This window comes from Schistocerca nitens, chromosome 3 (genome assembly GCF_023898315.1).
Source record: "Schistocerca nitens isolate TAMUIC-IGC-003100 chromosome 3, iqSchNite1.1, whole genome shotgun sequence".
Lineage (NCBI taxonomy): Eukaryota > Metazoa > Arthropoda > Insecta > Orthoptera > Acrididae > Schistocerca > Schistocerca nitens.
The window spans coordinates 695,428,022-695,451,778 of NC_064616.1; the positions used below are offsets into that span (position 1 = coordinate 695,428,022).

Consider the following 23,757-nt stretch of genomic DNA (forward strand, 5'->3'; position numbering starts at 1 on the left):
TGCATGGTGTCGTGGTGCAAAGATGGACCTCGGCATGGATGTCGGAAGTGAAGTTGCACATCATGCAGCCTATTGTGCACAGCTTGAGTCGTAATAGGACGTCCTGTGGCTGCACGAAAAGCATTATGCAACATGGTGGCATTACTGACTGGGTTTCTCTGAGCCATAATCCATAGGCAGTGGTCATCCACTACGCTAGTAGCCCTTGGGCAGCCTGGGCGAGGCATGAGATTGACAGTTCCTGTCTCTCTGTATCTCCTCCATGTCTGAACAACATCACTTTGGTTCACTCCGAGACGCCTGGACACTTCCCTTGTTGAGAGCCCTTCCTATCACAAAGTAACAATGGGGATACGATTGAACCACAGTATTGACTGTCTAGGCATGGTTGAACTACAGACAACACGAGCCATGTACCTCCTTCCTCATGGAACGACTGGAACAGATCGGCAGTCGGACCCCCTCCATCTAATAGGCGCTGCTCATGCAGGGCCGTTCACATCTTTGGACATGTTTAGTGGCATCTCTGAACAGACAAAGGGACTGTGTTTGTGATACAATATCCACAGTCAACATCCGTCTTCAGGAGTTCTGGGAACCGTGGTGATGCAAAACTTTTTTTTATGTGTGTACAATCATTCATTGGACTATGTAATTATCATCGAAAATTCATTTGGTATTCTGCAGAAATCACAGAACCATTGAATTGTTTATTAAGGATAGATGTAAAATTTTGAGTGGTCAGCAGAGTGTCAAACAGCATTTGAGGCATTGACAAAAGTGTCAATATCAGATCCATTACTGATATTTCCTGACTCAGAGAAAGAGTTCAACTTGCCATGTGGTGCCAGCAATGGTGTGATTGGTTGTATTCTAAGTCAAAACATAGATGGTAAACAACACCCAGTAGCTTCTGTGTCGAGACAACTAAACAGGGTGGAGTGAGACTACCCAACTGCGGAAAAGGAGATGTTAGCACTTATCTGCATGGTCAGAAATTTAAGTTAGTAACAGATCATGCATTGCTCAAATGGTAGTTGATATTAAAAGATCTTTCTAGTAGACTGGCGAGATAGGCACTTAAATTGAGTGAATTCAACTGTCAAGTTGTTCATAAACAAGGTAGAAAGTATACAAATGTAGATACATTAAACAGGAAACTCTGAGTGCTCCAAGCACTAGGAAAACCTGTCATTGAATGGCTGAAGGCACAAACATATTCAGGTCACAGTCACAGCTCATGACACAAGATGGCTTACAGATCAAAATGTTATGGACTACGCATGGTGGTTCTGGCGGTGTTCATGGATAGGATTTTGCAACAGGTGCATGGCCACATGTTACTGGGTCACAGTGGTTGCTGAACAATGGATAGACAAATTTCTGAGAAGTTCTGGTGGAAGACCAGGAGACATAATGTAGAACTTTATATGAAAAACTGCCTATCTTGTGCACAGAGGGCTGACCTTGGTCCCCAAGAAATTCCATTACAAAGATTGCCAGAGGCATGTAAACCTTTCGAAATGGTTGGGCTGGATATTTTAGGGCTGTTTAATATAACACCAGCAGGGAGTAAGTATATAAAAGCAATAACACACATTTTTCATGATACATAGCAATTCTGAACCAAAATGCTAACACAGTAGCACAAGAAATGCTAAATAGTTGGATACTCAAGTTTGGTGTACCAGATATCATAATCACTGATCAGAGTATGAACTTAGTATCAGATCTAATGAAAGAGATGTGTCATGTACTTCACATCTGAAAACTCCATATTGAAACAAGCTCTTTTCAGCTACAAGAAAATGGGCGAAGAGGGCAAGTGCAAAAAACCATTTAAAAAATTTTAAGCCACTACATGAATAGCCACCACAATGACTGGAACACATACCTTGAGTTCATAGTCTTGGCGTACAACTGCAAAGTCCATACTAGTACCAATCTTTCACCATACGAGGTTGTTTATGGCAGACAGATTCCATTTCCCTTTGAAATGATAAAGCCAAACTTGAAACTATAGTGAGTCAGTAAAGGAATTTGCAAAACATTTACAGGAAGTTTGGCAAAGAGTGAAGTGAGCCAATACAAAAGCATTAAAATGTCAGGTACATGATGGGGGGAACATGTAGGGAAACTGCCACAGTATAGAAATGGTCTGCGAGTACTGTTAACTAACCTATATATGCCGAAAGTTAAAACTAAGAAGTTTTTAACCAAGTACCGCAGTCCACATCAAATCACTAAAATGACTTAACCAGTATGTGTTAAGTTACAACTGCTGATGAAAACATCTACTGTTCATGAGAACAGAGTCACAAGTCACTCAAAGGAGTTGTGGATGCACTGTTGCAAGTCCCATTAGCTGTATCAGTACAAAAAGTCTGGTAAAGTTAGGAAATGGTTACCTAGTGATGATACAGTTGCAAACTCTGTACCTCAAGACAACAGAATAAGTAGTTTCTGATCAGGTCCTTATGTTGTTTGTAGAGTTATTGTGTAGATTTGGTGTCTTTATTTTGTGAAGTGTTGCCATAAATTTATTGGTGAGATATGTATCAAGGGGTTTGGAAGTCAGTTTTTTTTCATTATTTGTCAATAAGTAGGGTAGAGGTGATTTTTATAGTTTTCCGCCCCTCGTGTGTATGTATTTTCAGATGAGGGAAGGAACTGATAAAGGTTTCTTTCTCTTATGTGGCACGCCAACTTGGACATCCATGAGAACTGTCGAATACAGTTCAGAACCAGAGTCTACATTCTGGAATATTGTTCTTCTGGCAGGCAGATTCAATGTGAACTAGCCAACAGTCGATGTTGATATTAACTTTTGATGTATGGGAAGCAAAATATGAGGTTTGCAGGTTACAAGATGTATTCTCAGACTTACACAAGGAAATGCAGAGAGAGGAAGTTCCAAAGGAAATACATGATGAGTATCAAGAGTTGAGATTCTTGTACGGGAAATTGGGAATACAGCTGAATCAATTAACAGGAGTAGTACCACAGACATTAGTATGAAGAAGAGGACAGTTGGACACAGGAAGGGATTTACTGAAAATAGTGTTTTGTATAGCAGGCAATGAAGACATACAAAATCTGAATAACAAAGTGGGACAAATACAGCTGTCAAACCAGGAGTAGAGTGTGTTAAGTAATACAGAGATGGTACAGGAGCTGACTATGAAATTAATGCAGTACACAAGAAATACTATGCCGACAATAAAAAACAACCTAAAGAGAGCACAGACTCGGTTAAGTGTGCTGAACAGACAAATGACCATAGCTAGGATGTTGTGAACTTTGGTGAATAGCCTGAACAAACATCGTAGAATTAACTGAGAAGAACTCAGCACTATTCTATCATATGGCAACAGCTGAATTCAGAAATGATAGAGCAAAACTACATATATCAATCCAAGTTTTGACAGTGAAGGCATGATACCACTGTTTTACAGTTCACCCACATCCAATAGAGTGAGGAATTATAGGCAAATGGATACAAGTACAAACTCAGGAAGTGTTGACAATTTGCCCAACCAGAGTAACACAGACTAATGCACAAGCATGTGAGGTACAGCTGTTTTTAAGGAAAATGGAATGACAGTGCCAGAGAGAAGTGCTGTGCCCACAATCTCATTTACAGAGAGTGGGACACATTGGATTTATTCAGTTTTCCTAACAGAAACTGTAATTGTAAACTGTTACATGAACAGAAAATCCAGAGCCCTGACAAAAGTAGAACTAAGAAACAGTAGTACAACGATAAATGGTACAACTTGTGATAGAGCGAGAGTGCAGTTTTGTCTTCCAGCAAAAATTACCGGTACAACCAAGATCAAGTTATCAAATGCTGCGTTGCATTAGCTGGAAAAACCATTACAAGTGTCAGCAACACTTTCCTTTCCTAAACAATGCCTTCAATCCCAACCTATTACACATACTAGATGAACTTACAGCATCACAGAGAGGAAGAATTTCTGCAGAACGAACGTTCCAGCAAGTCCAGCAATACCGCGGCAAGCATTATGAAAACATCATGACTGTAATCATTACAACTACCAATGTTTGCATGGTTCCGCTAGCAGTTTGTGTATACTACTCATTCTTTGACATAAAACTGCCTGCCTCCTTGAATTATCAGTACTTCAGATACCTGTTGAGTGGCTTACTAATAAAAATAAGGACCAGAAAGTGCCACATAACAAAATTATGAATTTGTATCAGCATATAAGGAGTCAACAGGGACAATATAGAATTAAAAATCAAAACAAGGATTTTGTGAATCAGCCTTCATAAACATCTACATAGTGAAATCTGTACAGAGGTACCATCTTATGCTAACTCGTTTATGGACACCCTACAGCAATCCTTTCTATTCCCGAGCAAAACTAAAACCTCTTGTCTGATTTCATTAAGGACATCTTCATGATTTGATAAGGGCTGTCTCTGGCCTTTCTACGTCTGCATCTACGTGATTACTCTGCTATTCACAATAAAGTGCCTGGCAGAGGGTTCAATGAAAAACCTTCAAGCTGTCTCTCTACCGTTCCACTCTCGAATGGCACGCAGGAAAAACGAGCACTTTAATTTTTCTGTGTGAGCCCTGATCTCTCTTATTTTATAGTGATGATCATTTCTCCCTATGTAGGTGGGTGCCAATAGAATGTTTTTGCAATTGGAGGAGAAAACTGGTGATTGAAATTTCATGAGAAGATCCCGTCGCAACAAAAAACGCCTTTGTTTTAATGACTGCCACTCCAATTCACGTATCATGTCTGTGGCACTATCTCCCCTACTTCACGATAATACAAAACGAGCTGCCCTTCTATGTACTTTTTCGATGTCATCCGTCAGTCCCACCTGATGCGGATCCCACACCACACGGCAATACTCCAGAATAGGGCGGACAAGTGTGGTGTAAGCAGTCTCTTTACTAGACCTGTTGCACCTTCTAACTGTTCTGCCAATGAATAGCAGTCTTTGGTTTTCTCTACCCACAATATTATCTATGTGATCATTCCAATTTAGGTTACTTGTAATTATAATCCCTAAGTATTTAGATGAATTTACAGCCTTCAGATTTGTGTGACTTATCACATAATCGAAATTTAGCTGATTTCTTTTAGTACTCATGTGAATAACTTCACACTTTTCCTTATTCAGGATCAATTGCCACTTATCACACCATACAGATATCTTATCTAAATCATTCTGCAAGTCGTTTTGATCATCTGATGACCTTTACAAGATGGTAAATGACAGCATCATCTGCAAACAATCTAAGACGGCTACTCAGATTGTCTCCTATGTCATTAATATAGATCAGGAACAATAGAGGACCTATAACACTGCCTTGGGGAATGCCGAATATTACTTCTGTTTTACTCAATGATTTTCTGTCTATTACTGTAACCTATCTGACAGGAAATCATGAATCCAGTCACACTCCGTAGGCATGCAGTTTGGTTAGAAGACGCCTGTGAGGAACGGTGTCGAAAGCCTTCTGGAAATCTAAAAATATGGAATCAATTTGACATCCCCTGTCGATAGCACTTATTACTTCATGAATATAAAGAGCTAGTTGTGTTTCACAAGGATGATATTTTTTGAATCCGTCCTGACTATGTGTCAATAAATCGTTTTCTTCGAGGTACTTCATAATGTTCGAATACAGTATACGTTCCACAATCCTACTGCAAATCCACGTTAGTGATATAGTCCTGTAATTCAGCAGATTACTCCTACATCCCTTTTTGGATATTGATGTGACTTGAGCAACTTTCCAGTCTTTAGGTATGGATCTTTCTGTAAGTGAGTGGTTGTATATAATTGCTAAATATGGAGCTATTTTATCAGCATACTCTGAGAGGAACCTGACTAGTATACAATCTGGACCGGAGGCCTTGCCTTTATTAAGTGATTTAAGCTGTTTTGTTACACCGAGGATATCTACTTCTATGTTTCTCATCTTGGCAGTTGTTCTAGATTGGAATTCAGGAATATTTACTTCATCTACTTTGGTGAAGGAGCTTCAGAAAACCGTGCTTAGTAACTCTGTTTTAGTGGCACTGTCATCAGTGACTTCACCGTTGCTATCGCACAGTAAAAGTATTGATTGGGTCTTGCCACTGGTGTGCTTTATGTATGACCAGAATCTCTTTGGGTTTTCTGCCAGATTTTGAGACAGAATTTCATTGTGGAAATTATTAAAAGCATCTCGCATTGAAGTACGCGCCATATTTTGAACTTCTGTAAAACTTTGCCAATCTTGGGAATTTTGTGTTCTTTTAAATTTGGCATGCTTTTTTTGTTGTTTTTGCAACAACAATCTGACCCATTTTGTGTACCATGGGGGATCAATACCATCACTTATTAATTTATGTGGTATATATCTTTCAATTGCTGTTGATACTATCTCTTTGAAAACATTCCACAAGTTTTCTACACTTACATGATCAGATCGGAATGAGTGAAGACTGTCCCTTAAAAAGGTGTTAAGAGCATTTTTATCAGCTTTTTTAAATACACTCCTGGAAATGGAAAAAAGAACACATTGACACCGGTGTGTCAGACCCACCATACTTGCTCCGGACACTGCGAGAGGGCTGTACAAGCAATGATCACACGCATGACACAGCGGACACACCAGGAACCGCGGTGTTGGCCGTCGAATGGCGCTAGCTGCGCAGCATTTGTGCACCGCCGCCGTCAGTGTCAGCCAGTTTGCCGTGGCATACAGAGCTCCATCGCGGTCTGTAACACTGGTAGCATGCCGCGACAGCGTGGACGTGAACCGTATGTGCAGTTGACGGACTTTGAGCGAGGGCGTATAGTGGGCATGCGGGAGGCCGGGTGGACGTACCGCCGAATTGCTCAACACGTGGGGCGTGAGGTCTCCACAGTACATCGATGTTGTCGCCAATGGTCGGCGGAAGGTGCACGTGCCCGTCGACCTGGGACCGGACCGCAGCGACGCACGGATGCACGCCAAGACCGTAGGATCCTACGCAGTGCCGTAGGGGACCGCACCGCCACTTCCCAGCAAATTAGGGACACTGTTGCTGCTGGGGTATCGGCGAGGACCATTCGCAACCGTCTCCATGAAGCTGGGCTACGGTCCCGCACACCGTTAGGCCGTCTTCCGCTCACGCCCCAACATCGTGCAGCCCGCCTCCAGTGGTGTCGCGACAGGCGTGAATGGAGGGACGAATGGAGACGTGTCGTCTTCAGCGATGAGAGTCGCTTCTGCCTTGGTGCCAATGATGGTCGTATGCGTGTTTGGTGCCGTGCAGGTGAGCGCCACAATCAGGACTGCATACGACCGAGGCACATAGGGCCAACACCCGGCATCATGGTGTGGGGAGCGATCTCCTACACTGGCCGTACACCACTGGTGATCGTCGAGGCGACACTGAATAGTGCACGGTACATCCAAACCGTCATCGAACCCATCGTTCTACCATTCCTAGACTGGCGAGGGAACTTGCTGTTCCAACAGGACAATGCACGTCCGCATGTATCCCATGCCACCCAACGTGCTCTAGAAGGTGTAAGTCAACTACCCTGGCCAGCAAGATCTCCGGATCTGTTCCCCATTGAGCATGTTTGGGACTGGATGAAGCGTCGTCTCACGCGGTCTGCACGTCCAGCACGAACGCTGGTCCAACTGAGGCGCCAGGTGGAAATGGCATGGCAAGCCGTTCCACAGGACTACATCCAGCATCTCTACGATCGTCTCCATGGGAGAATAGCAGCCTGCATTGCTGCGAAAGGTGGATATACACTGTACTAGTGCCGACATTGTGCATGCTCTGTTGCCTGTGTCTATGTGCCTGTGGTTCTGTCAGTGTGATCATGTGATGTATCTGACCCCAGGAATGTGTCAATAAAGTTTCCCCTTCCTGGGACAATGAATTCACGGTGTTCTTATTTCAATTTCCAGGAGTGTAGATATACTTCGCGTTTCTTTGTGATGGTTGTAGGTGTTACGGTATTCAGCCTAGCAGCAACAGCCTTGTGGTCGCTAATCCCTGTATTCGTCACAGTACTCACTATTTGTCCAGGATTATTTGTTGCTAAAAGGTCAAGTATGCTCTCACAGCCATTCGAGTGGGCTCATGAACTAATTGTTCAGAATAATTTTCTGAGAAAGCATTCAGTACAATTTCGGATGGCGTTTTATGCCTGCCACCGGCTTTGAACGTTTAATTTTTCCAGTATATTGAGGGTAGATTAAAGTCACCACCGACTATAATTGTATGAGTGGGGTACTTATTTGAAATGATACTCAAGTTTTCTTTTAACTGTTCAGCAACTATATCTTCTGAGTTGGGGGGGTCCGTAAAATGACCCAATTAATACTTTACGCCAATTGTCAGGTATAACCTCTACCCATACATATTATTTCACATGAACTATCTACTTCAATTTCACTACAAGACAAACTACCTCTGACAGCAATAAATACTCCACCACCAACTGTATTTAATCTATCCTTTCTGAACACTGTTGGATCATATGAAAAAGTTTTGGCTGAACTTATTTCCGGCTTTAGCCAGCTCTCTGTACCTACAACTATTTGAGCTTCAGTGCTTTCTATTAGGGCTTGGAGCTCTGGTTCTTTCCCAACACAGCTACGACAATTTACAACTACAATACCAATTGTTTCTACAGCTACCTTACTGTATTTTACCTGCCCACTTTCTGATGGACGCCCCTTCTGTGGTTCCCTGAGACCCTCTAACCTAAAAAACCGCCCAGTCCCTCCAACACAACCCCCGCCACCCGTGTAGCCGCCTCCTGTGTGTAGTGGACTCCTGATCTATTAAGTGGAACCGGAAACCCACCACCCGATGGCGCAAGTCAAGGAATCTGCAGCCTACACGGTCACAGAACTGCCTGAGCCTCTGATTCAGAACTTCCACTTGGCTCTGCGCCAAAGGACCACAGTCAGTTCTATCGACGATGCTGCAGTTGGTGAGCTCTGCTTTAATCTCGGAAGCAAGACTGGCAGTCTTCACCACTTCCGCTACCCGCCCGAAACTGGACAGAATCTGCTCTGATACAAAGCAACACACGTCATTGGTACCGACATGAGAAACCACCTGCAGTTGGCTGCACCCTGTACTCTTCATGGCATCCAGAAGCACCCTTTCCACATCCAGAATGACTCCCCTGGTATGCACACGGAGTGCACACTGGCTTCCTTCCCCTCCTTGGCAACCATGTTTCTAAGGGGCCCCATTACGCGCCTAACGTTGGAGATCCCCACTACCAACAAACCCAACCTCTGTGAATGCCCAGATCTTGCGGGCCGCGGAGCTTCCTCTGGCACAGGGTGGATGACTGCATCTGGCTCAGAGACATCGTCAGCCACAGATAATGCCCGAAACCTGTTAATCAAACAAACCAGGGAAGCCCTATGATCGGCCCCCCGTAGAGTTTTTCACTGCCTGCCAGACTTTGGAATGATCTCCCACTTGACCATGGGTGAGGGTCAACCTCAGTACAGGCAGTACCCGGGGCAGTCACAGCAGTGGACCAAACGGGGGGACACGCGGGACGTGCTCAACGTCCCTCGCATCCCGCGTTTGATCCCCCACAGTGACGCCCCTAGGCAGCAGCCTCAAGCTGTGTGACGGAAGCCAAAGCAGCGTGGAGCTGTGAGAGAAGGGTCGCAAACTCAGCTCGCATATGTACACAACAATCACAGTTCCTATCCATTACTACAGTCGCTCCTGTTTGAAGCTTGTAAAAATATGTAACAAGTGAACGGTGTACTCGCCTTATTAGTAGCAGGAACTAACGGTGCTGCTCTCGCTGACGGTCTAACCGACACTCTTTTCCTCCAAAACGTCAATATTTACTCCCAAATTCACTTCACATTGTCTTTCTCAAGGAGCTACCTTAATCTCTGTCTCACAGATGGCACCACAAAAACCTGTGTTCATATCAAATGCACCAGCCACCAACAATACATGGAAAAATATTTCTTTTCACATCTCTTCCTGCTACACCAACACAGCCACCCCCACTAGAACCAGTCAATGCTCAATCATCCACTTATCACCCCACCCTTGAAAATGTCAACCACATCCTTCATCAATACTTTGATTACCTCTCAATATGACCTAAGGTAAGGAACAACATACCCAAAAGAACAATCCTCATTACCCAATGTAGTGTTCAGCCACCCACACAAAATACACACTATCATGACCCATAAACCTGCACTACATGGTTCATTTTCCTGAAGACAACCTGCATAAAAGATCTTTCGCATACACTCACCCATCATACTAGAACCCTGCAAGCATGTGACCTGTGGCCCACATGTGCCTGCAATGTGCAAATGAGAGCACGAATACACTACGCTAACACTGGTGAAAGTTGCCGAAGATTACTGATGTTATTACAGCCACATGAGTGGATGTACACCAGCTGCTTGTTTGCAGCCACATGGATTTCATGCACCTGCACTCATTCTCATATGGACTGGAAGTCTGCAGCGTGTGCATGTGCGATGTGATTTACTTATCACTGAACTTGGGTGAAATTTATGTGCATGACAAATAACAAATACAGATATAAATTATTATTCATTATTAATGAATAACAAATAATATTCAAAACATTATTCACTTACACAAATAAAAACATTTATTTGTCATCCGTGAATAAAATGTGTTAAGGAAAGCACATAAATTTGAAATCCAGTGCGATTTATTGCTCCTGTGCTTTGTAATTTATTAAACAAACATACTTTTTGTTTCTTTTAAATTAGTTTTCAACTAAAAATAACTGTTTTCAAACATCACATCATAAACTTTCTTCAATTTTTGGAGATTTGCCATTGTGGCACTAAAGAAAATACGTTCTACACATTTAATGCACACCTGAATTCCTCCTTAATCACGATAATGATATATCTCTTCTAACTCAGAATCTTCATCAGCAAAAACTGAGAAATAATCCTTCCTGCTGTTGTGATTCTACTTTAACTTCACTTGTCAAATCACATTCCAAATAAAATCTCATGTTTATGCCATGATATCACTCAAAACTTGTGACCGATTTTCTCTGACATTTCTTTTGCTGTTATGTCTCTCTATGTTGTTGAGAGGCACACTTGGCCACAAACGGCAATCAGCAATACGGGTGAAATGTGGTACTTGTTTCTAAGTCATGGATAACACACTGCTGCAATAATTGCTTTGGTTTAGAAAGACAAAAGTCGTCTTTCAATTGTCTTCTGGAACTTTCATTATACAAAAGCTGCAAGTGTGCTGCAATTTTATGAACCTTTATGGACCTAATCCCAGTGCCTCCTTCTATATTTTTGAATCTCCAAGCCTATAATTGAGTAGATGCCTGTCGGATCAAAAAACTATTCCATGTTCTAATGGCAAGCTTGCTCAGAGTTCACTCATTTTGTAGCACTACAAACACGAATGAATTGAGTAATTATACCAAGCAGACATGTATATCTGATAGTTTTTGTTGGCTGTGTTCTCATCATTGGCGGCTTACATAGTTCTTGCACATGTTAGCAATGGGAGGTGGAGACATACTGGCAGGTGCAGACACAGTTGAATGGGGCCGAGTTGGTACTGTAATAAGGCTGTAACACACTCAGCAGCTCATCTGCAATAGCCAGGCTGCGACAGCCAATAAAACGACGACGTTACATTGCAGCCTGCACACTGGGCAGCTGTGGTTTCCTGACTATGCTACAAATCAAGTAAAGCTGTGCTCTACTCGAAGGTTTGTTCCAGCACTGCAGTGCATTACTGTGCACAGTCGAGCGCCCTTAGACTTCTTCCCAAAACCAAATAGACTTATAGAGCCAATTAGAGGGGGTTCTACATTTCAACATGTACTGCAGAATACGGTGCAACTTGACTTGTAATTACTGCCATTTTTATAGGTGGAAAAAGCGATAAGTAACAGAGGAAATCTTAGGACCAACCGGGGATAGGCCCCTTTGGCCTTAGTTTTGTAGTTTGGAATTTAAGCCACTGAGCCACAAAGACACTTCCAGACTAATTATTAATAAGTTATTTATCAAGCAGAAACTGCACTGAGCCAAGGAAAAAAATACTACAAGAAGTAAACAAAGAAAATATGATGGCATTACACGTTATTCGTTATTTATGTCACAAATAATTTATTGGTGAATAAATCTGGTTAAATGATCTACATATTCAAATAATTATCCAGGTCGAAATTTATTCGAATGGTACCCATCTCTTCTCATCACTACATCTTACACTTCCTTTCTCTTTCTGTACATATTATCAGCTGTAATGAGTGCTAGATTGAGTTACGAAAGCTAGTGAAGCTGGATTTAAGTTTTGTTGCTAATTACAAACACGGATGGCAATTAAAGTCTGTTGTTATGCTCCTCAACATAAATCTTTTTAATTTGTTCTGTTCAAAATATGTCTCGGTGTCGCCGCTAACTCAAAGGGAGCATTATTTCATCAGCTATTCTTTCACACAAATATAAAGTTCTATAGCTGAAACAATGGCCTTCAATATTATTCAATATTTGATTATCAATTTAAATTTCATTACAATGTGGTCACAATTCATGAATCTCAGGTATACAGCAGACAGCTCCTCCATAGAAAAAATGGAAAATTGACAGCTAAAAAGAAATTCTAATTCTGAACGCATTTGTTCACTTGCCAGTCCCATTAGTGCCGATACGTTGTGATAAAGCTTTACTGGCGTGACAAGGCCACATGCCTGTTGCCTCCCTCCTCACACACACTGTGTGTGGGCCACCTGCACCACATGTGTCAATTTGCTCTAGACAAGTCATAGAAAATACCTGTGACATACACTCACCCATGTGCCCCCGTGCCATGCATGTCTGTGTGTGCACGTATGCACCAGCATGGCTCTAATGCTTGTAATAATTCTGTGCTCTTACAAGTTTCTATGAACCACACGTCAATCAGCTATCACTTGCCTGTAGCTATTTCTCATTTTTGGTTATTCTTTTTATCCAAGAATTCCCATTATTGAAACACCAAATAAGTTGTCTACCAACAGTGACTACTGAAGTATGTGCCAACACTACTACAAAAGTGTGTTTCAGGCAAGACTCGTGGCTTTACAAATTTACAACTTGAAGTAATGATTAGTACATGTTTTATGGTTTATTAACTGCCACATGCAATGCCCAATGCTTACCTATGTCCTGGTCAACATCACTGTTACCTCTGAGAACTTGAACGCCATCCTGAAATTCAATGTTCCACTTAGAGAACCATCAAAACACTTAAAAGAAACATTTATGACTTAATTTATAGAACACATACAGAAATTCTGATACCTAAAAATAAGATACTGCTTAAAACACACACACAACATTAATTTTAGTAATCAGTCTCTGTCAAATTTTTTTTTCCACTACAATGAACTACTGAGTGTTGCTGTATTTGATCTACACCCTATCAATTTCTTCATAACATTATCTTTGGAATGTCCGTTATTTTTGTAACAAATAAACAGTGATTTTTGTATGGAATATGTTTTGCTTTTTGTTGTGAAAGCATTGTTAGTGGCAAGTTTAGTTCTTCCTCTTTCCTGTTTCCAGCAAATAAGTAACACTTATGAGAAGCAGTAGCAACAAAAACTAAGAATAACATTTGTCACAATAAACAACAGGTTTGATACAAAATTGTGTTTAATCAACACAAAAGAAATAGACACTGTAAAAATAACAGCATACCATAAGCTAAGCCTATTTTGCATCCTGTTTCCTATACATTACATTTCCCAAAGCACTGAATAAAAGTCTTACACTTCTGTCGCAATGACACTACCCCTATTGAGCTGAAATTTTACACTCGTGCTGGCAATAGCAATTATACTGCAAAAGACTCAAACACACTACATACTCTCTTTGAAAATATTCACTCACATCTGGTAATTTAATACAACTAGTTGTTTCATGCTGTCTATTACCTGTTAATATTGGACTTCAGGATATAACTGGGTAAAAACAAAACTTGTTAACTATTTCTTTCAATACGACATAGTGATTTAATTTAGTGTTTTGGAAAATTAGTTGCTTTCAAATAATCATTATCGTGGGCTTCAACTCTTTACACAAGTGATAAAAGCCTGTCTGTAATATTTTATTACACCACTATTGTTCTTCAGCACCCAAACTTTAATTTTTAACTACTATTTTCCAACAATTTAGGCACATAAAGGAATAATGCTAATCAGCAAAAGAAAGCGTAAGGCTCACTCCCCCCTCAGTCTAACTGGTTTGATGCAGCCCGCCATGAAAATGTGCTAACCTCTTCGTCTCGGAGCAGCACTTGCAACCTACGTCCTCAATTATTTGCTGGACGTATTCCAATCTCTGTCTTCCTCTACTGTTTTTGCCCTCTACAGCTCCCTCTAGTACCATGGAAGTCATTCCCTCATCTCTTAACAGTTGTCCTATCATACTGTCCCTTCTCCTTATCAGTGTTTTCCACACATTCCTTTCCTCTCCGATTCTGCGTAGAACCTCCTCATTCCTTACCTTATCAGTCCACCTAATTTTCAACATTCGTCTGTAGCACCGCATCTCAAATGCTTCAGTTCTCTTCTGTTCTGGCTTTCCCACAGTCCATGTTTCACTACCATATAATGCTGTACTCCAGACGTACATTCTCAGAAATTTCTTTCTCAAATTATGGCCGATATTTGATATTCAAAGACTTCTAGGTGTCAGGAATGCCTTTTTTGCCATAGCTAGTCTGCTTTTGATGTCCTCCTTGCTCCGTCCACTACAGGTTATTTTCCTGCCTAGGTCGCAGAATTCCTTAACTGGATCTACTTCATGACCATCAATCCTGATGGTAAGTTTCTTGCTGTTCTCATTTCTACTACTTCTCATTACCTTTGTCTTTCTCCAATTTACTCTCAATTCATACTGTGTACTCATTAGACTGTTCATTCTGTTCAGCACATCATGTAATTGGGGCACATGAGAGAAGCCTCCACGAAGGGTGTGTCCTGACAACTAAGCCTTACACATCCGGGCGTCCCCTGGGTGTCTAGGTATACCTAGACGGCTGATTCTCTCACACCAGAAGCAAACAAACATGCGAGTAAATAAATGGTCCTTATCAGAGCCAACTTTAACTATCATATCTATAAATACTGAAGGCATATCATCAGCCAAAGAACACCTGTTATCCAACCTATGCCGTGACAAAAAATGCGACGTCCTGTGTAAACAAGAGACGCATAGAGATGAGCGACAGAGACGACCAAAAATACAGGGCATAAAACTAGTTGCAGAAACACCGCACTCTCAGTATGGAAGTGCTATACTTGTAAGACCAGGGCTTCAGATACTCAGTGCTCACTGCACCGTAGAAAATAACATCGAAGTAATCTCAGTGGAGCTGAGTAACTGCGTGGTTACTTCTATGTATAAGCCCCCTTCGGCTGCATTTTCCTTGACACCACCCAGGAACTTCCATAACAGCAAGTACAGAAAGGGCAACAGCCTCAACGGGTGCAGGGCAAAGTCAGGACATGCGAGGACCAAGCAGCAATCGGTATTGTAATTGTCAACTGTCGAAGCTACATTGGTAAAGTACCGGAACTTCAAGCGCTGATAGAAAGCACCGAAGCTGAAATCGTTATAGGTACAGAAAGCTGGCTGAAGCCAGAGATAAATTCTGCCGAAATAGATTGCATGCAACCGGTGGTGGAGTGTTCGTCGCTGTTAGTAGTAGTTTATCCTGTAGTGAAGTAGAAGTGGATAGTTCCTGTGAATTATTATGGGTGGAGGTTACACTCAACAACCGAGCTAGGTTAATAATTGGCTCCTTTTACCGACCTTCCGACTCAGCAGCATTAGTGGCAGAACAACTGAGAGAAAATTTGGAATACATTTCACATAAATTTTCTCAGCATGTTATAGTCTTAGGTGGAGATTTCAATTTACCAGATATAGACTGGGACACTCAGATGTTTAGGACGGGTGGTAGGAACAGAGCATCGAGTGACATTACACAGAGTGCACTATTCCAAAAATGACCTTGAGCAATTAAACAGAGAACCGACTCGTGGAGATAACATCTTGGACCTACTGATAAAAAACAGACCCGAACTTTTCGACTCTGTATGTGCAGAACAGGGAATCAGTGATCATAAGGCCGTTGCAGCATCCCTGAATATGGAAGTTAATAGGAATATATAAAAAGGAAGGAAGGTTTATCTGTTTAGCAAGAGTAATACAAGGCAGATTTCAGACTACCTAACAGATCAAAACGAAAATTTCTGTTCAGACACTGACAATGTTGAGTGTTTATGGAAAAAGTTCACGGCAATCGTAAAATGCGTTTTAGACAGGTACGTGCCGAGTAAAACTGTGAGGGACGGGAAAAACCTACTGTTGTACAACAACAAAGTTAGGAAACTACTGTGAAAGCAAAGAGAGCTTCACTCCAAGTTTAAACGCATCCAAAACCTCTCAGACAAACAGAAGCTAAACGATGTCAAAGTTAGCGTAAGGAGGGCTATGCGTGAAGCGTTCAGTGAATTCGAAAGTAAAATTCTATGTACCGACTTGACAGAAAATCCTAGGAAGTTCTGGTCTTACGTTAAATCAGTAAGTGGCTCGAAACAGCATATCCAGACACTCCGGGATGATGATGGCATTGAAACAGAGGATGACACGCGTAAAACTGAAATACTAAACACCTTTTTCCAAAGCTGTTTCACAGAGGAAGACCGCACTGCAGTTCCTTCTCTAAATCCTCGCACAAACGAAAAAATGGCTGACATCAAAATAAGTGTCCAAGGAATAGAAAAGCAACTGGAATCACTCAACAGAGGAAAGTCCACTGGACCTGACGGGATACCAATTCGATTCTACACAGAGTACGCGAAAGAACTTGCCCCCCTTCTAACAGCCGTGTACCGCAAGTCTCTAGAGGAACGGAGGGTTCCAAATGATGGGAAAAGAGCACAGGTAGTCCCAGTCTTCAAGAAGGGTCGTCGAGCAGATGCGCAAAACTATAGAACTATATCTCTGACGTCGACCTGTTGTAGAATTTTAGAACATGTTTTTTGCTCGAGTATCATGTCATTTATGGAAACCCAGAATCTACTATGTAGGAATCAACATGGATTCCGGAAACAGCAATCGTGTGAGACCCAACTCACTTTATTTGTTCATGAGACCCAGAAAATATTAGATACAGGCTCACAGGTAGATGCTATTTTTCTTGACTTCCGGAAGGCGTTTGATACAGTTCCGCACTGTCGCCTGATAAACAAAGTTAGAGCCTACGGAATATCAGACCAGCTGTGTGGCTGGATTGAAGAGTTTTTAGCAAACAGAACACAGCATGTTGTTATCAATGGAGAGACGTCTACAGCCGTTAAAGTAACCTCTGGCGTGCCACAGGGGAGTGTTATGGGACCATTGCTTTTCACAATATATATAAATGACCTAGTAGATAGTGTCGGAAGTTCCATGCGGCTTTTTGCGGATGATGCTGTAGTATACAGAGAAGTTGCAGCATTAGAAAATTGTAGCGAAATGCAGGAAGATCTGCAGCGGATAGGCACTTGGTGCAGGGAGTGGCAACTGTCCCTTAACATAGACAAATGTAATGTATTGCAAATACACAGAAAGAAGGATCCTTTATTGTATGATTATATGATAGCGGAACAAACACTGGTAGCAGTTACTTCTGTAAAATATCTGGGAGTATGCGTGCGGAACGATTTGAAGTGGAATGATCATATAAAATTAATTGTTGGTAAGGCGGGTACCAGGTTGAGATTCATTGGGAGAGTGCTTAGAAAATGTAGTCCATCAACAAAGGAGGTGGCTTACAAAACAGTCGTTCGACCTATACTTGAGTATTGCTCATCAGTGTGGGATCCATACCAGATCGGGTTGACGGAGGAGGTAGAGAAGATCCAAAGAAGAGCGGCGCGATTCGTCACAGGGTTATTTGGTAACCGTGATAGCGTTACGGAGATGTTTAATGAACTCAAGTGGCAGACTCTGCAAGAGAGGCGCTCTGCATCGCGGTGTAGCTTGCTCGCCAGGTTTCGAGAGGGTGCGTTTCTGGATGAGGTATCGAATATATTGCTTCCCCCTAATTATACCTCCCGAGGAGATCACAAATGTAAAATTAGAGAGATTAGAGTGCGCACGGAGGCTTTCAGACAGTCGTTCTTCCCGCGAACCATACGCGACTGGAACAGGAAAGGGAGGTAATGACAGTGGCACGTAAAGTGCCCTCCGCCACACACCGTTGGGTGGCTTGCGGAGTATAAATGTAGATGTAGATGTAGATGTCTGTAGTAATCAGTGATACTGTGGGGATACTCTGAAGATGACGAAAATGGGGAGGCAGTCCTCTCCTGAGCTGAATCCTGCCAGTTGTCTCTTATACATGACAGCAAGCTATCCCCTTCCTTCAACAGTGGCAGGTGGCAATGTGGATTTAACCCTGACCTCCTCTTTGAGAGTGAAGACATCACACAGCTTTGCTCCAAATCCGTGTGCTCGCCCATACCAAAGACGCAACACAGACCACTACTGTGTCAAGTTCTCCCAGCAATAAGGTCACAGGATGTGAATTTCAAACGGAGATACAATTTCAAGAAAGCTGATTGGAAAAAAAATTTGCTAAGATGCTGGACAAGGAGATTAAGCCTGTGCGACCTATTCCTGAAGAGTATGACAGCTTTGTTCAAACTGTCAAACATTGCTCCCGGGCATCGATTCCAAGAGGGTGTAGGACAATGTATCTGCAGGGTGTGACACCTGAAGCAGCTGCTCTGCTGGACGGATACTATCGACTATATGAAGAAAACCCTTATAGCGAGGAGACTTATCTGGCTGCGCAAAACACTCTCTCCTCAATCTCTGAGGCGAAGAGAGAACAGTGGATTAAACTGATGACAGAATGTGAGATGAGTAGAAGTAGTCAAAAGGCCTGGAGATTGTTACGACACCTTAACAATGATCCCTCCCAACCCAATATGCATACAAATGTGAAGGCAGACCAGATCGCACACCAGCTTTTGAAAAATGGTAAACCTGACCATACCAGTAAAATCGGGAGACGAATCCTGGAAAGGGAGCCCGAACAAGAGAGAAACACTCTGTCTCGACCATTCAGTTTGAATGAGCTCGACTCAGCTCTAAATAAGTGCAAAGTCGGAAAAGCAGCGGGGTAGATGACATAAGAAGTGAACAGATCAAGAACTTTGGTCCAGGCGCAAAGTGCTGGCTACTCGAGCTAATGAATAATTGTGTCAAGAGCGGCAAGATACCAAAATCTTGGCGGAAAGCAAAAATTATAGCTATACATAAACCAGGGAAAGACCGGGATGACCCCAAAAGCTATAGGCCAATCTCCCTCTTATGCCACCTGTATAAGGTATTGGAAAGGTTGATCCTCCAAAGAATTACAGATATGATAGAACCATTACTGATCCCTCAACAGGCAGGATTCAGACAAGGGAAGAGCTGCACAGCACAGGTGTTTAATTTGACACAGCATATAGAGGACGGCTTCCAAAGGCAGCAGATAACAGGAGCGGTGTTTATAGATCTTTCAGCCACCTACGACACTGTCAACCACAGACTCTTGTTGCTGAAGCTATACAACCTCACCAAGGACTACAAACTAACCTGTCTAATTAGAAATCTTCTGCAGAACCGAAGATATTTTGTGGAATATCAAGGACAAAGAAGCAGATGGAGGCAGCAGAAATATGTGTTGCACAGGGCAGTGTACTCGCACCCACCCTCTTCAATATATACACCAACGACCAGCCGTTACCAGAAGGAACACAAAGCTTCATATATGCAGATGACCGAGCAATCACAGCACAAGATCACAGTTTTGAGAGGGTGGAGCGGAAGCTAACTGATGCTCTGAAAGAATTAACTGCATATTACAGGGACAATCAATTGAAACCAAATCCTCCTAAGACCCAGACCTGTGCTTTCCACCTCCAAAACAGACAGGCTAGTAGAACCTTGCAGATAGATTGGGAAGGAACCTCTTTAGAACACTGCAAGACTCCAAAATACCTCTGAGTCACTCTGGACCGTGCTATTACATATAAGGAACACTGCTTAAAAACAAAGCAAAAAGTGGCTGCCAGGAACAAAGTGGTTAGGAAGCTGACTGGAACAACATGGTGAGCACAGCCAGACACAGTGCGCACATCCGCATTAGCCCTCTGCTACTCTGCAGCTGAGTACGCTTGCCCAGTATGGTGCAGATCTACACATACAAAGAAAGTTGATGTTGCTCTGAATGAGACATGTCGTATCACTACGGGTTGTCTAAGAGCCACACCTGTGGAAAAACTGTACTGCTTATCTGGCATAGCCCCCCCCCCCCCTCCGGACATCCGAAGAGATACAGCAGCATGGAGTGAAATGAAGAAGGCATTAACATCCGAAGCCCACCCACTACATGGCAACCAACCGACACAGCCAAGACTTGTGTCTAGAAAGAGCTTCCTTCACAGTACAGAACCACTCACTGACACTCGACATCAACACCGGGAGAAGAGATGGAAGGTCAGATGCCAGCATCTGGAGGAGTGGCTGATCCCGCAAGAAGTTCTTCCCCCAGGCCACACAGAGAAATGGTCCACATGGAAATCACTCAACCGCCTGTGTTCTTCTGTCACAAGATCCAAGAGTAATCTGGAGAGGTGGGGCTTCCAGGTGGACTCTCTCCAGTGTGACTGCGGAACTGCCGTGCAGACATCAACACATCTACTACAATGCACATTACCTCCAACTGTGTGCACCATGGAGGACCTCGTAAATGCTACACAAAGTGCACTGGACGTTGCAAATTTTTGGGCATCCACTGTAAAGATTAAAATTACCTTATGTTTTAAAACACAATCTGTGTGTAATCATTTATTTCATTCTTGACTAGTTTAATTTATAAACCATAATGTATGTATGTAGTAATGTATCTAATATTATTTCTTTCTTTTTTCTTTTTTTTTTTTTTTTTAGTTGCTTCTGACACGATAAATAAATAATAATCATGTAATTCTTCTTCACTTTCACTCAGGATAGCAATGTCGTCAGCGAATCATATCACCGAGATCCTTTCACCTTGAATTTTAATTTCACTCTTGAACCTTTCTTTTATTTCCATCATTGCTTACTTGATGTACCGATTGAGCAGTAGGGGCGAAAGGCTGCATCCTTGTCTTACACCCTTTTTAATATGAGCACGTCATTCCTAGTCATCCACTCTTATTATTCCCTCTTGGCTATTATACATATTGTATATGACCCGTATCTCCCTATAGCTTACCCCTACTTTTTTCAGAATTTCGAACATCTTACACCATTTTACATTGTCAAATGCTTTTTCCAGGTTGACAAATCCTATGAATGTGTCTTGATTTTTCTTTAGCCTTGCTTCCATTATTAACCGCAATGTCAGAACTGCCTCTCTAGTGCCTTTACTTTTCCTCTAGCCAAACTGATCGTCATCTAGTGCAGTCTCAATTTTCTTTTCCATTCTTCTGTATATTATTCTTGTAAGCAACTTGGATGCATGAGCTGTCCAGCTGATTGTGCGATAATTCTAGCACTTGTCAGCTCTTGCCGTCTTCGGAATTGTGTGGATGATGCTTTTCTGAAAGTCAGATGGTATGTCGCCACTCATACATTCGTCACACCAACGTGCGTCATTTTGTTGCCACTTCCCCCAATGATTTTAGACATTCTGATGGAATGTTACCTATCCCTTCTGCCTTATTTGACCTTAAGTCCTTCAAAACTCTTTTTAAATTCTGATTCTAATACTGGATCCTCTCTCTCTTCTAAATCGACTCCTGTTTCTTCTTCTATCACATCAGACAAATCTTCCCCCTCATAGAGGCTTTCATTCAATGTATTCTTTCCACCTATTCGCTCTCACCTCTGCATTTAACAGTGGAATTCCCGTTGCACTCTTAATGTTACCACCCTTGCTTTTAATGTCACTGAAGGTTGTTTTGACTTTCCTGTATGCTGAGTCTGTCCTTCCGACTATCATTTCTTTTTCAATGTCTTCACATTTTTCCTGCAGCTTAGCTTCCCTGCATTTCCTATTTATTTCACTTCTCACCGACTTGTATTTCTTTCTACCTATGTTTTCTTTCCCAACTTCTGTGATGGCCCTTTTTAGAGATGTCCATTCCTCTTCAACTATAATGTCTACTGAGCTATTGTTTATTGCTGTATCTATAGCCTTAGAGAACTTCAAGCGTATCTCATCATTCCTTAGTACTTCCGTATCCCACTTCTTTGCACATTGATTCTTTCTGACTAACGTCTTAAACCTCAGCCTACTCTTCATCACTACTATATTGTGATCTGAGTCTATATCTGCTCCTGGGTATGTCTTAGTATCCAGAACCTCTGTCTGACCATGATGTAATCTAACTGAAATCTTCCCATATCAACCAGCCTTTTCCAAGTATACCTCCTCCTCTTGTGATTCTTGAACAGGGTATTCGCTATTACTAGCTGAAACTTGTTAAAGAACTCTTAGTCTTTCTCCACTCTCATTCCTTGTCCCAAGCCCGTATTCTCCTGTAACCTATTCTTCTACTCTTTTCCCTACAACTGCATTCCAGTCCCTCATGACTATTAGATTTTCATCCCCCTTTACATACTGTATTACCCTTTCAATATCTTCATACACTTTCTGTATCTCTTCGTATTCAGCTTGTGACGTCAGCATGTATACCTGAACTATCGTTGTCAATGTTGGTTTACTGTCGATTTTGATGAGAAAAATCCTGTCACTGAACTGTTCACAGGAACACACTCCTTGCTCAACCTTCCTATTCATAACGAATCCTACTCCTGTTATACCATTTTCTGCTGCTGTTGATATTACCCTATACTCATATGACCAGAAATCCTTGTCTTCTTTCCACTTCACTTCACTGGCCCCTACTATATCTAGATTGAGCCTTTGCATTTCCATTTTCAGATTTTCTAATTTTCCTACCATGTTCAAGCTTCTGACATACCACACCCTGACTCGTAGAACATTATCCTTCCAATCATTATTTGTTGGTTATTCAATCTTTTTCCATGATAACCTCCCCCTTGGCAGTACCCTCCCAGAGATCCTAATGGGGACTATTCTGGAATCTTTAGCCAATGGAGGGATGATCATGACAATTCTTCAATTACAGGCCACATGTACTATGCAGTGGTTTCCATTGCCTTCTGCATCCTCATGCTGTTGATCATTGCTGATTCTTATGCCTTTAGGGGCAGTTTTCCACCCCTAGGACAAGAGAGTGCCCTGAACCTCTGTCCGCTCCTCTGCCCTGTTTGACAAGGCTGTTGGCAGAATGAGGGTGACTTCTTATGCCAGAAGTCTTTGGCCGCCAATGCTGATTATTAATCAAAATTTAAGCAGCAGCAGGATTCGAACCCAGGACCAAAGATGTTTTGATTATGAATCAAAGATGCTACCTCTAGACCATGGGTGCTATACTCTTTAGATATTACTCCAGAATACCATAACAAACAAGAATATGATCAGTGGCATTAAAATAATATTAGTTACAAAGTAATCTAAAATGAAATTGGATGTACACTCCTGGAAATTGAAATAAGAACACCGTGAATTCATTGTCCCAGGAAGGGGAAACTTTATTGACACATTCCTGGGGTCAGATACACCAAATGATCACACTGACAGAACCACAGGCACA

General features: G+C 42.1%; 1 protein-coding gene across 1 annotated transcript in view; it reads right to left on the minus strand.

Moving 5' to 3' along the window:
- Positions 1-23,757, minus strand: part of LOC126248666 (early endosome antigen 1-like) — a 216,127-nt gene that overhangs the window by 135,640 nt on the left and 56,730 nt on the right. The window contains exon 4 of the mRNA XM_049949885.1: positions 13,201-13,249. Within this exon, the coding sequence (XP_049805842.1) occupies positions 13,201-13,249 (49 nt within the window). The remainder of the gene's footprint in view (positions 1-13,200; positions 13,250-23,757) is intronic.